Source organism: Panthera pardus, unplaced genomic scaffold (genome assembly GCF_024362965.1).
Source record: "Panthera pardus isolate Hobbes unplaced genomic scaffold, ASM2436296v1 HiC_scaffold_21, whole genome shotgun sequence".
Taxonomy (NCBI): domain Eukaryota; kingdom Metazoa; phylum Chordata; class Mammalia; order Carnivora; family Felidae; genus Panthera; species Panthera pardus.
In genome coordinates, this window is record NW_026526777.1 from 58,172,553 (window position 1) to 58,185,816 (window position 13,264).

Genomic DNA, 13,264 nt, shown 5'->3' on the forward strand with positions numbered 1-13,264 from the left:
TTTCTTAATGTGTGGATACTAAAATCATAGCTACTATCATGTGGAAATCTCTGAAACTTTATGTGTTATTTCAAATGAAGAATTATTGGGGCGCCTGGGTGGCTCAGTCAGTTGAGTGTCCGACTTCAGCTCAGGTCACGATCTCGCGGTCCCTGGGTTCGAGCCCCGCGTCGGGCTCTGGGCTGATGGCTCAGAGCCTGGAGCCTGCTTCCGATTCTGTGTCTCCCTCTCTCTCTGCCCCTCCCCCGTTCATGCTCTGTCTCTCTCTGTCTCAAAAATAAATAAACATTAAAAATAAATAAAATAGGGGTGCCTGGGTGGCTCAGTCTGTTAAGCGCCTGACTTCGGCTCGGGTCATGATCTCACAGTCCGTGAGTTCGAGCCCCACATCAGGCTCTGTGCTGATAGCTCAGAGCCTGGAGTCTGCTTCAGATTCTGTGTCTCCCTCTCTCTCTCTGCCCCTCCCCTGCTCATGCTCTCTCTCTGTCTCAAAAATAAATAAAAACATTTAATAAATAAATAAATAAAATGAAGAATTATTACTGCACACTCATGATGCTGTTTTTCTTGTTGTGTGTTAATGTGTCTCTCCAGGGCCTCGTGTGTGCTGGGCTGGCTGACATGGCCAGACCTGCAGAGAAACTCAGCACAGCTCAGTCTGCTGTTCTCATGGCTACAGGTAAATTAAATGAGTATTTTCTCTGTTCCATTTAGGGCATTCAATATTTTTGTTTTTGTCTTACATCAGTTTATTTAACGGTTTACTGTTTGAAACGCACATGCACTCACACACAAAGGAATTAACAGTGTTCTCGTTGGGCAATTAATTATTCGATAAGACGGTTACTGTGAATAAGTATCTGCGTGGGTTTTTGGTTTGTTTGTTTGTTTTACCACGAACATATTTTTGTAAGTAGGAAAAAAAGTTAGTTAATATTCATTTGCCCTATAAAGATTCCCTGTTGATGTAAGAACTGCATATTTTGTGTAACACTGAATTATAGCAACTTTATTAAAGACTCAAAGCACAGCTTTTCTTTTATCCTGCTTTATGTTGTCACGGTCTTATAATTATGTTGCTCTAATACAGAATGTTCAAAAGATATTGCAGCAGTACCTGTGCTTTAAAAAAAAAAAAATCTTTTGTTTCAACAGGGTTTATTTGGTCAAGATACTCACTTGTAATTATTCCAAAAAACTGGAGTCTGTTTGCTGTTAATTTCTTCGTGGGGGCAGCAGGGGCCTCTCAGCTCTTTCGTATTTGGAGGTAAGCCCACCAAAGGTGTAAAAAGAGAAATCTGCCTCAGAAGCCACCCAGATGGCAGTGCATTTTTTTTTTTTTTTAAGATTCATGTATGATGTTAAGATGGAATAGGCCTGAAGCAGAAATTTCTAGAAAAATCTGGGGGTTTAAGTTCAAAGTTTAGTTAAGCAGTATGTTTGCTACATAGGTTTCAAATCTGACTGTGTCTTATCTAGAAATACAGCCCAATCATAGAATCTGTTTTAAGACAACAGACATGATTTACGAAATACTAAGTAATTTTCTCCATGAACGTTTTAACGCTCGCTTTCAATTATAGATAATAAAACGGGTGTGGTTATGTAGTGGTTGGAAATGATGTTTGGTGTGAGGCTACGGGTCTTGTCAGAAAGTATCCTCTGAATATTTTTAAAACTGTTTGTAGGCGTCCCACATTTTCGTTTCACTCCATTTCATTGTGCTTCAGAGATGTTGCGCTTTTTACATATGGAAGGTTTGTGGCAACCCCGCGTCGAGCAAGCCTGTCGACACCATTTTCCCAACAGCATTTCTCCCTTCGTGTCTGTGTGCCACATTTTGGTCATTCTCACAATCTTGTGGTGCTCTGTGGTCAATGATCTTTGATTTTACTGCTGTCGTCGTTTGGGGGTCCACGAAGCACGTCCAAATGAGGCCGTGAGCTTCACTGATGAACGTTGTGTGTTCTGACTGCGCCGACTGGGCCATTCCCCCATCTCCCTCCCTCTGCTCAGATCTCCCTCTTCCCTGAGACGCAACAATAGTAAAAATAGGCCAATTAATAAGCCTACAGTTTGCCTCTAAGTGTTCAAGTGAAAGGCAACAGATGCACATCTCTCACTTTAAGTCAAAAGCTAGAAATAATTAAGCTTAGTGAGGAAGGTAGGCTGAAAGCCGACGAGATAGGCCGAAAGGTAGGCCTCTTGTGCCGAATATTTAGCTACGTTGTGAATGCGGAGGGAAAGTTCTGGAAGGAAATCAAAAGTGCTACTTCAGTGAATGCACGATCGGTAAGGAAGCTTAACAGCCTCATCGCTGATGCGGAGAACGTTTTAGTGGTCTGGTCAGAAGATCAAACGGCCACGACGTTCCCTGTAGCCAAAGCCCAATCCAGAGCAAGGCCCTCGCTCTCTTCAATTCTCTGAAAGGCTCAGAGAGGTGAGGAAGCTGCAGAAGAAAAGTCTGAAGCCAGCAGAGGTCGGTTCCTGTGGGTCAAGGAAAGAAGCCGTCTCCGCCACATACAGCGCAAGGTGGGGCAGCAGGTGCTGGCGGACAGGCGGCAGCCAGTTACCCAGCAGATCGAGCAAGGTAACGAAGGAGGCGACGACGGTAAACAGCACATCTTTAATGTGGGTGACACAGCCTCCTACTGGAAGAAGATGCCTTCCGGGACTTTCACAGTTACGGAGAAGTCCGATATCTGACTTCAAAGCTTCGGAGGACAGGCTGACTCTCTTGTGAGGGGCTAATGCAGCCGGTGACTTTAAGCTGAAGCCAGTGCTCATGCACCATTCCGAAAATCCTAAGGACCTTAAGAATAATGCTCAGTCTCTTCTGCCTGTGCCCTAGAAATGGAACAAAGCCTGGGTGACAGCACCTCGATTTACAACGTGGTTTACTGAATATTAAGCCCACTGTGGAGACCTGCTGCTCAGAAAACAAGATTCTTTTCAAAATATTCCTGTTCATGTACAATGTGTCAGGTTACCCTAGAGCTCTGATGGAGATGTACAACAAGATTTATGTTTTTATGCTGCTAACACAGCATCCATTCTGCAGCCCTTGGGTCGAGGAGTCATTTTGACTTTCAAGTCTTCTTATTTAAGAAACACCTTTTGTAAGGCCATAGCTGCCATAGAGAGTGATTCCTCCGATGGATCTGGGCAAAGTAAATCGAAAACCTGGAAAGGATTCACCATCCTGGTACCGTTAAGAATAGTCATGATTCATGGGAAGAGGTCAAAATATCAACATGAGTAAGAGGTTGGCAGAAGTCCGTTTCAATCCTCGTGGATAACTTGGAGGGGTTGCAGACTTCAGTGGAGGAAGTGACTGTAAATGTGGTGGAAACAGCAAGAGAACTAGAATGAGAAGCGAAGCCTGAAGATGGGACTGAATTGTTGCAATCACAGGGTTGAATGGATGAGGAGTTGCTTCTTATGGATGAGCAAAGAAAGCGTTTCTTGAGATGGAATCTGCTGGTGAAGGCGCTGTGGAGATTGTTGAAATGACAACCAAGTACAGTATTTAGAATATCACATAAACTTAGCTGATAAAGCGGTGGCAGGGTTTAAGAGGATAGACTCCAGTTTTGAAAGAAGTTCCACTGTGGGTGCTATCCAATGGCATCATATGCCCCGGAAATCATCTGTGAAAGAGTCAGTTGATGTGGTGGCAACTTCATTGTTGTCCTGTTTTAAGAAAACACAGCCACCCCAATCTTCCGCAGCCACCACCCGGGTCAGTCAGCAGTCATCAGCGTTGATGCAAGACCCTCCACCAGCAAAGAGATTACGACTTGCTGAAAACATTAGATGATGGCTAGCGTTTTTTTAAGAGATGTTTTTAAGTCAAGGTATGTACTTTTTTTCCTAGACCTACTGCGATTGCACGCTTAATAGAATACAGCATAGCGTAAATGTCACTTTTATATGAACTGGGAGGCTAAAATACTCATTTGAATATTCATTCACAAAATATTCATTATCGTGGTGGTCTGGAGCTGAGCCCACTATGTCTGCGAAGCTTGTCTGTACTCGGTAGTTAATATTGTCAGTGACTGGTTCACACTCTGCCTCGAGCTCATCGCAGATGAAGGCTCCGGCTTCGCTGGAACCACAGAAACTTCCTAAATTGCAGGACAGTGCTCTTTGGCTAAAAAAAAATTAAATGATCTCCATAATAAAGAAATGGACAATATTCAGTTATAATTTGCCTTCCTTTCAGAAGGCGTTCTGTCCTTCATTTTTCTCATCTTTGCTATCCTAGCTTGACGCGTGAATCCTTTCATTATCCTCTAGCACAGAATGGATGGATGATGAATCACTCGCTCGTTCTACCGCACATCCGACAAGCATTTTTCGAGCTTACTTGCATTGATACAAACTTCAGTCTGTACGGTGACTTTCTTCACGAGTATTTTTCTCATCCACCCTTGCATTTTAACCTTATGTTAAGCCATAATGGGAGGGCTGCAAACCCGCGGAATGCAACATTTGGAATTATTATCTCTAAAGTGGAAACACAGATACAGTTTGACAAAAGGATTTTTGGCACTGTTTTCAGTCACAACAGTAGACTGGGAGATTTAGCTCAAAATATAAGTGTTGGACTCTGGAGGAGTTAGACAGGCACCATGGGATATTTGAAATCAGAACCTTTAGAGAAATCTGGGATTCTGGTAGACTTCGTGGAATAAATTACTTCTTGTGCTCTCTTCTCCACCCTTATAATCTGGGACAGAATAGTAAATGAAGCTCTGGGTGTTGTAGAAGGGAAAGACTCTGACTTGGTGGTTAATTCTTCTTCGGATTAATGAGAATTGAAGAAATAGGCCTTAGCTTTACTATTCTGTTAACCCAGTGTCTACAAACTGCTAAAAACTCAGTAGCCTGTCAGCATCACAAAAGTCTATTTTATTTTTTAAAAAGTATATTTTATTTTTAGTGCTTAGGATCTCATTCCCAATTTATTTTATTCTTAGGAAAGATGTTCCGTGATTATAAAATAAAGGTCCAGATGACCACATTTTGCTAAATTTTATTTGTATGTTCACATGTTTGTTACACTGTTATAATTCAAGAATGAAAATACCAAAATAAGACTTTTGTATGGGAAGCTATTTGTCAGTTACGTTGTTGAAACTTTTTGGCAGTTGGAAGCCAGATGCAAGTAAAATCCTTAGGTCACTTTCCCTTCTGCCTGTTTCATCCACAAGCCCCTGAGAAGATTGTAGCTAAAATGATACAGCCTCTTGACTAGTGAGAAAGGAGACGGGGAATATGCTTCCCATTCCCTTCTTATTACATAGTTATCTGTGGTGATGCATAATTATTCTCTTTCTGTTTCCTTTATAGATATAACCAAGAACTAAAAGCTAAAGCAAACAACTGAGAGTTCCTGACCACCCGAACAATCTAGATGTGGACATATAACCACTGGGACTAATTTGATTTATTATTTGGTTATTGATGAGGTGATATTAACTGTGCTAATGTTTGGAAGCCATAAAGAAAAAAAAAACAGACTGTAAACTGGGGGCTAATACTCAATTTCACAGAAAAATAAAACAAACTTTTAATAACAGTGTTTCTTTGTATATGACTTAAGGAATGTATCTATGGCTATTAGTAACATTTTTTTTCTACTCTCTGCCGCAAATAAATCATACTTGCTCCTACATACCCTTGGCTTTCTTCTGTACTACTCAACCAGAGAGAACTGAAAGGTTAAATTATCTCTCTTACAGGGAAGGGTGGTGAAATAGCTAGAAATAAAAGGAAATAGAGCTAAAGAGAGTGAGAAATGGGTAGTGGAATGGCTAGCAATTCTTGTATGGCTACAGAGTAACAAAAGATTTCTCAGTTGTTGAATTACAGTCAGTAATTGATAGAATGTGGCCGAAAAGGCTCTCCAGTCCTAAATTGGAATCCCAGCTCTATGGCTTATAATCTATGTTTTGGGCAAATCAAAGTGCCTACTAGAATCCCTGGAACATAAGTTGGCTTTCTTTTTTTTTAATTTTTTTAAGTTTACTTATTTATTTAGAGAGAGAGAGTGCGCACAGACCAGCGGGGGAGGGGCAGAGAGCAGAAGAGCGAGAATCCCAAGCAGGCACCACGCCATCAGTGCTCCAGCTCCTGAACCACGAGATCATGACCTGAGCCAAGATCAAGACGCTTAACCCACTGCGCCGCCCAGGCGCCCCAAGTCAGCTTTGTGTAAACATGTGTGACCTTTGTCCCCATTTTGAAGAGAGAGACTGGACATAGACTACTCCGTGCTAGAAATATAATCAATATCCTATTTGAATGGAGCTCCAGTTTGGAGTACTGAGCTTCCTTCTGAAAATCCTACTAGAGCCCGTCCTGGGCAGAACTGTAGTCAAAGGAATCAGCAAAGCAAGTTATTTCTAAGTTTGAAGAAGCAATGACAAAAAGAACTTTTTATTCATTTTTTTTAATGTTTATTTTTGAGAGAGAGAGAGCGCGTGCGCACGCACAAGTGGGGGCGGGGCAGAGAGGAGAGACAGAATCCCGAGCAGGCTCCACACCATGGATTCGCCCACGAACCACCAGATCATGACCTGAGCCGAAGTTGGACGCTTAACCGACTGAGCCACCCCAGTGCCCCAAGAACTTTTTAAATAATATATTTAACTGACCGAGGCAATTATCGGTGAAAACCTTGCACTTTTTAATCACTCATCCCTTCCCTGTAATCCACCTTCGAGGAGGAAGGATTAGAGAATTTGACACAGAAGTAAAGAGGTCCTGCAGAGTCCAATTTCTTTTTTTAATGTTTATTTTTGAGAGCACGCATGAGCAGGGGAGGGTCAGAGAGAGAGAGGGAGACACAGAACCCGAAGCAAGCTATCAGCACAGAGCCCAGCTCAGGGCTCGAACTCCCAAACCGTGAGATCATGACCTGAGCCAAAGTTGGACGCTTAACTGACTGAGCCACCCGGGTGCCCCATTATTGCTTTCTTTGTATAAACCATGCTGTTCGAATTAGTTTGGCATGTGTGAGCACGTGTGTATGTTTCCTAGGGTTAAACCTTTAAGAAAAACATCTATTATGAAATATGGCATAGACACAAAAAAGTTTATTAAAATATATATGTTGAAGTGATGTTTCTTTTTTTTTCATTGAAACCTGCTCTTTCCTAACTGGGTTCTTCTAAGCCCCACTTCGTCAAATTAATTGTAGCATTTAGGTACAATCACAGTTATCTTCCTGTTGGTTCTCAGAAGTTCCATGGACAGACCATCAGCTCATCCTTGTATTTATGCCCCAGAACTCTCATCCATCCCATTATTGACTCCTAAAAATTAAGAGAGTCTAGTTAACTCTTGCTGACATTGGAAACACATAGTCCACTGACCGGTTTCACAACTATTTTCGAAAACCTAGGAGAATTTATATACCAGAAGTCCTCACTACCAATGTAGGCACTGAGCTCTGTAGAAGTACTTTTCACAGTGGTGCAAATCACTTGATCAGTCCTGTTGAGTTGAATTCTACATCAAAATTTCTAACTGGTCCCCAAAACTTCATTAGGTGAGTTCCCAGGGTGTTTCAGCTCAACTCTGCTACATATTAACTGTGAAACCTTATTAACCTTTGTGTCTGGGCTTTAGTATATTCAAGAGTGAAATGGGGTGAGGAGAGTATTTACTTGATAAGACTGTTGTAAAGCTCAATCAAACTAACGTTTTAACACAAAATTAAGTGTAGTAAGTTTCAGAAGACGGTAAGCTTATTAATTGAAGGTAGACCCCAAAAGTACTTTCTTAGACCAAAGTATACCCGCAAAAAGGGTGGACCATGTTACCCCTATTTGCACACCTTCTGGGGTAGTGACTATTGGAATTTCTAAGACTTCCACAGGTTAAAGCTGCTTGGGGTGGGGGGCGTGGGGGACCCAGAGGCAGGGTGGCGGATACTCAAGATAAATTCTTTAACCTAATCTTCTTGTGGTTTGGCATTCATTTCAAAGCAACATTGACTCATTTCTGCCTAGTAAACAGATTGTCTGTCTTTAAAGTTGTGCAAACAATCAGGAAAGGTTGGCCTGACCTGGGAGCCCAGGTTCCTCTCCATGAAGCAAAACAGGAGCTTGTTTACATAATGAAACACAAATAGAAAACACTGATGTTAACAGGGCTTCCTCCCTAAGGGGTCTGTTTAATTATATGAGGTATGATTCTAATTATATTAAGACCGGTTTCCACAACTGACCTCAGAAAATTTTCTCGACAGACATAATTAAAGGAATCTCTTCCTCCGTCAAGACAACTGTGTTTTACAACTTTTTGGAGCACACAGTAAATTCAGTTAGAGGGCTGGGCTTTACTTGAGAATGATTCCTTGCTTTTTCAGTTCAACTTTCTTAAATTCAAGTTTTACGTACGTGTCACTAAATGTTAAGTGTAGTTATGACATATGTAAGAACAGCTAGGAAATCAAAACATGATGTAAGCTGTTGGAAAATATGCCACCCACTTAAAAGATTTTGCCGGTGTCATACTGGATTGAGAAACCCAAATCCAGTGCCAACGTTGGGCCACAAGTTACCTTTGGGGTAAATGAGGTCAGAAGCGTGCACTTAACCGATCAAAAAAGACAGGTACATAACTCTTCACACAAAAATCTGCCTCACAGAAATGCCTGAAGATTTAGTACTGAATGCATTGTAACTGGTAAATTTCCTAGTCCTGGTAAATCATAATCAATAACCAAATTGGGTATTTCTTATTCTGGAGATCCGTGGCTTTATAATAACCACCTACAAACTATTGCCTAATTTCAACCACCCTCCACAAGGTCAGAGAAAGAGACGTGAAAACTACTCGGGGGTCATATCAGTCTCCCTGACCCTTGCCCCACTTGTCCTACCTGCCAACCAGAAAGAGCCAGTCCCTGTAGGAGCAATAGGTCACTGGGACCGGTGGGGGAGGGGAGGGCAGGGCCAGCCAATCAGGAGCAGGGTCAGTGAGCGGGGAAACAATGACCTTCTGATGAGGGTGTGGCCTGGAAAACGGCTTTTAGACAAAACTGTCATTTTGTGGGTCAGCTCTAAGTGGACACAGCCCTTCTGCTGGCTTCAGAATAATGTCGCCCAGACCCCTTTCCTGTTTAATGCACCCCCGAAAGATCTAGTACCTGATCCAGGCCCTGGCTTCTCCTCAGCCTTGGAGGAAGAAGAGGTATGTGGCATGTCAGTAGAAAGAACGGTTGCAGAGGTAAAGGTGAGGGCTGCCCTCCGGGAAGACAAATACTGGAGCTTAGAGGAAAGTGGGGAATCCTTGGGCTAGGAATCCCAGATTAGGTAGGTAGGTAGGTAGGTAGATAGGTAGATAGATAGATAGATAGATAGATAGATAGATAGATAGATAGATAGATAGATAGATAATCGTGATGTATATATCTCTGTCAGGCTTTTAAGTAAGGTTAGAAACTTGAAGTCTTGGGGCGCCTGGGTGGCTCAGTCGGTTAAGCGGCCGACTTCGGCTCGGGCCATGATCTCGCGGTCCGTGAGTTCGAGCCCCGCGTCGGGCTCTGTGCTGACAGCTCAGAGCCTGGAGCCTGTTTCAGATTCTGTGTCTCCCTCTCTCTGACCCTCCCCTGTTCATGCTCTGTCTCTCACTGTCTCAAAAATAAGTAAAACGTCAAAAAAAAAAAAAAAAGAAACTTGAGATCTTAAATGTGGCCTCATCCTGTTTATCCTGGATGTGTGCTGTCTTTACCTCCTACAACCACTCACCCGATAGCCTCCTCACATAGCAAGTGCCTACCGTGTAAGGGTGGGTGGTAGGAAGATGCTCTGGAAGAAACGGGGACGCGTAGACCAGGGTCTCTAAAACAGAGGAGTTTACAATGCACAGGAAGACGTAAAGAGAGCAATAGATAAGTAAGGATATTTAAATAGGAAATAAGGCACATTTAATACATTTATAGACTCTAAGTGCCCCTAATAGCACAGAGGACAAGTTGCCTTGGCTAGAGTGGTCTGGCAAGCTTTCCTCACGATGTTATCCCTTGAAGTTCAGAATATCTCCTCTTTGGACTCTTGTAAAACCTGGTTTTACAGAGTGGTGAAAAACTGGATGAAAGCTGAAATCTATAGAAGTTTCTAGAGGGTGTATTTAGAGAAACCATCATGGATATAACTGACCTTTAATTTCATTTTCATTTGTGATACTGCTGAGTTTTGAGTAGAATGGAAGTGCACACTCCTTTCTTTCACGAAACTCCTTCTCGGTATGTCTTTGGGGGTCTCAGCCGCCTGCTTGCTCTTTCAGTCTTGGGGGCATGGGGGAGGGGGGGAAATGGGTGATGGGCATTGAGGAGGGCACTTGTCGGGATGAGCACTGGGTGTTGTATGTAAGCCAATTTGATAATATATTAAAAAACAAAAACAAAAATAAAACATACACAAATGGGATGTAGCAGGTGTGATAGAAACAACGTGGACATTTAAATCCCAGAGACCTGGGCTTTCCAGCAGTGTGGACCAAGGCAAATTAATCTCTCTGAACTTCAGTTTCTGTATCTATAAATGGGAGTGGGGCCTACCCCACAGTGCTGGTTTTTTTTGTTTTGTTTTTTAACGTTTATTTATTTTTGAGACAGAGAGAGACAAAGCATGAACGGGGGAGGGTCAGAGAGAGGGAGACACAGAATCTGAAACAGGCTCCAGGCTCTGAGCTGTCAGCACAGAGCCCGACGCGGGGCTCGGACTCACGGACCGCGAGATCGTGACCTGAGCTGAAGTCGGACGCTCAACCGACTGAGCCACCCAGGCGCCCCCCACAGTGCTGTTTTGAGGCCACCTATCAATACGTTAAAATGTGGTATGCGTCACAGAGTAAATATTAATCTAAGCCTTCTAAATTAGAAATTGTTGTCTTCTTATGAACGTTCCCAAGAAAAACTCTCAGGGATTCATTTGAGATGTCTTTGCCTCTTCAGCCCACGGACAAATCATTTTCTTATTCCGTTTTTCCTCATATGTTTGTCATTTTCGTGGCCAAATGAATCTACTTTCCTTGCCTGGTAATCATAAACCTAAAAAAACCTGCCCAAGTCCTCAAATCAACTTATTTAAAACAATGGACTCTTAGCAATCATCTTTCCATTAAAGATAAGATTCACTGCAGTCTGGAAGGCAAGGCAGCTGTGCCCCTCGCGAGGAAGTCCAGCACTTTCCAAGTTTGCTCAGTTGGGGACTTTACACTGTTTAAAAATTTTTTTAATGTTTTTATTTATTTATTTTTATTGTTTTATTTATTTTTGAGACAGAGACAGAGCATGAGCAGGGGAGGGGCAGAGGGAGAGGAAGACACAGAATCCGAAGCAGGCTCCAGGCTCTGAGCTGTCGGCACAGAGCCCAATACGGGGCTCGAGCCCACAAACCGTGAGATCACGACCTGAGCCGGTCGGACGCTTAACCGACTGAGCCACCCAGGCGCCCCATAAAAATGTTTTTTAAGAGATAACATGGAATTTGCGATAAATCTAGTTTTCGTACCATGTGCCTATGCATTTGATTTTGTTACAATTCTATGTATAGCACTTTGCCTTTATTCTTCTGAAATTTCATTATTATTTTAGTCAATGGAGACATTTTAAGATCCTGATTCTGTCATTCAGTTCTCTTGGCTCTCTCTCCAATTACATCTTTAAAGATGTGCTCTAGCGTGCCCGTAGAGGCTCCCCTCTGAATGGACACTACAACACAAAGCAGTGTCCTTTAGGTAGGATTGTTAACTGCATTAACAGAGAACTATGTGTTTATCCTCCTAAAATGTTGTGTCTTACCCGTAAGGATGTGAGCAATTTGGCCATTAAAATCTTCTTAAAGTCAAGATATACTTTATCTACAGCTTTCTCTTGACTTAAAAATTCAATAACTTCAAAAAAGGAAATAACTTTGCTCTTGGCTCTGAATCCATTTTGACTCCTTTTATTTTATTTTTTTTTTTTTTTTTAACATTTTTATTTATTTTTGAGACAGAGAGAGATAGAGCATGAACGGGGGAGGGGCAGAGAGAGAGGGAGACACAGAATCGGAAGCAGGCTCCAGGCTCTGAGCCATCAGCCCAGAGCCTGACGCGGGGCTCGAACTCACGGACCGTGAGATCGTGACCTGAGCTGAAGTCGGAGGCTTAACCGACTGAGCCACCCAGGCGCCCCATTTTGACTCCTTTTAAATCCCTCTTGCTTATCTACGTGCTCATGTATTAACAAATATTTGGATTATCACAAATGTGCCAGCTCTGTCACACATGGTAGAATTGCACTTCACTTATTTGAAATTGTGTTCTCACAATTCATGGCCAAGGTCATGTGAGTGGAAGGAGAAATATATTACTTCTGGGAGGACACTTTAAGAATGAATCTGTCCCTTGAATCCTTTCTTTCCACTGTCTTGACATCCAGAATGTCCCAGCCCGGATCGCATAGTGAAGGCATCACTAGAGGAAAGCCTCAGATGACCTACAAAAGATACGTAGCACAAGCAAGAAATGAGCAGGAGATAGCCCTTCTTTACGTTCGATTTTGGAGTATTTGTTAACGAAGCATGCCTAGCTTATACTGACTGATACATTATATTTACCAGTCTATGTTTTCTGTAGCCTCATCTTTTTTTTTTTAATTTTTTAATGTTTATTTATTTTTGAGAGAGAGAGAGCACAAGCGGAGAGGGGCAGAGAGAGAGAGAGGGAGCACAGCCTCTAAAGCAGATTCCAGGCTGCAAGCTGTCAGCGCAGAGCCCGACATGGGGCTCAAACCCACAAACTGTGAGATCGTGACCTGAGCCGAAGTCAGATGTTCAATCGGCTGAGCTACCCAGGGGCCCCTGTAGCCTCATCTTTTGAAATTCAGAAGAGAATGTCCCCACCTCCAGTTTTCCAGCTCCTCTCTTGTTCTTGAGATTACATCTGTCCAGTATTTCAGTATTTGTGTTTATAGGTTATCTGGGGCTGGCTCCTTGAATTTATTTAAAATGACTAGGTGTTTGGGGTGCCTGGGTGGCTCAGTTGGTTGGGCGTCCGACTTCAGCTAGAGTCATGATCTCACAGTTCATGGGTTCGAGTTCCACATGGGGCTCTGAGCTGACCGCTCAGAGCCTGGAGCCTACTTCGGATTCTGTGTCTGTCTCTCTCTCTCTCTACCCCTCCCCTGCTCATATTCTGTCTCTGTCCCTGTCTGTCAAAAATAAATAAACATTAAAAAATTTTTTTTTAATGCCTGGGT

General features: G+C 42.7%; 2 protein-coding genes across 9 annotated transcripts in view; both read left to right on the forward strand.

The window, feature by feature from the left end:
- Positions 1-5,683, forward strand: part of MPC2 (mitochondrial pyruvate carrier 2) — a 31,530-nt gene extending 25,847 nt beyond the window's left edge. The window contains exons 3-5 of the mRNA XM_019423841.2: positions 595-679; positions 1,156-1,267; positions 5,359-5,683. Of these exons, the coding sequence (XP_019279386.1) occupies positions 595-679; positions 1,156-1,267; positions 5,359-5,395 (234 nt within the window). The 3' untranslated portion in view covers positions 5,396-5,683. The remainder of the gene's footprint in view (positions 1-594; positions 680-1,155; positions 1,268-5,358) is intronic.
- Positions 5,684-9,006: 3,323 nt separating this feature from the next.
- Positions 9,007-13,264, forward strand: part of ADCY10 (adenylate cyclase 10) — a 74,667-nt gene continuing 70,409 nt past the window's right edge. For 5 of the 8 annotated variants that reach the window (XM_019423651.2, XM_053909344.1, XM_019423679.2 and 2 more), the window contains exon 1: positions 9,008-9,210. The gene's annotated coding sequence lies outside the window, so the exon portion shown is untranslated. Of the gene's footprint in view, positions 9,211-13,264 lie in introns of all 8 variants that reach the window. The other 3 variants (XM_019423661.2, XM_053909345.1, XM_019423669.2) reach the window with 1 other exon arrangement.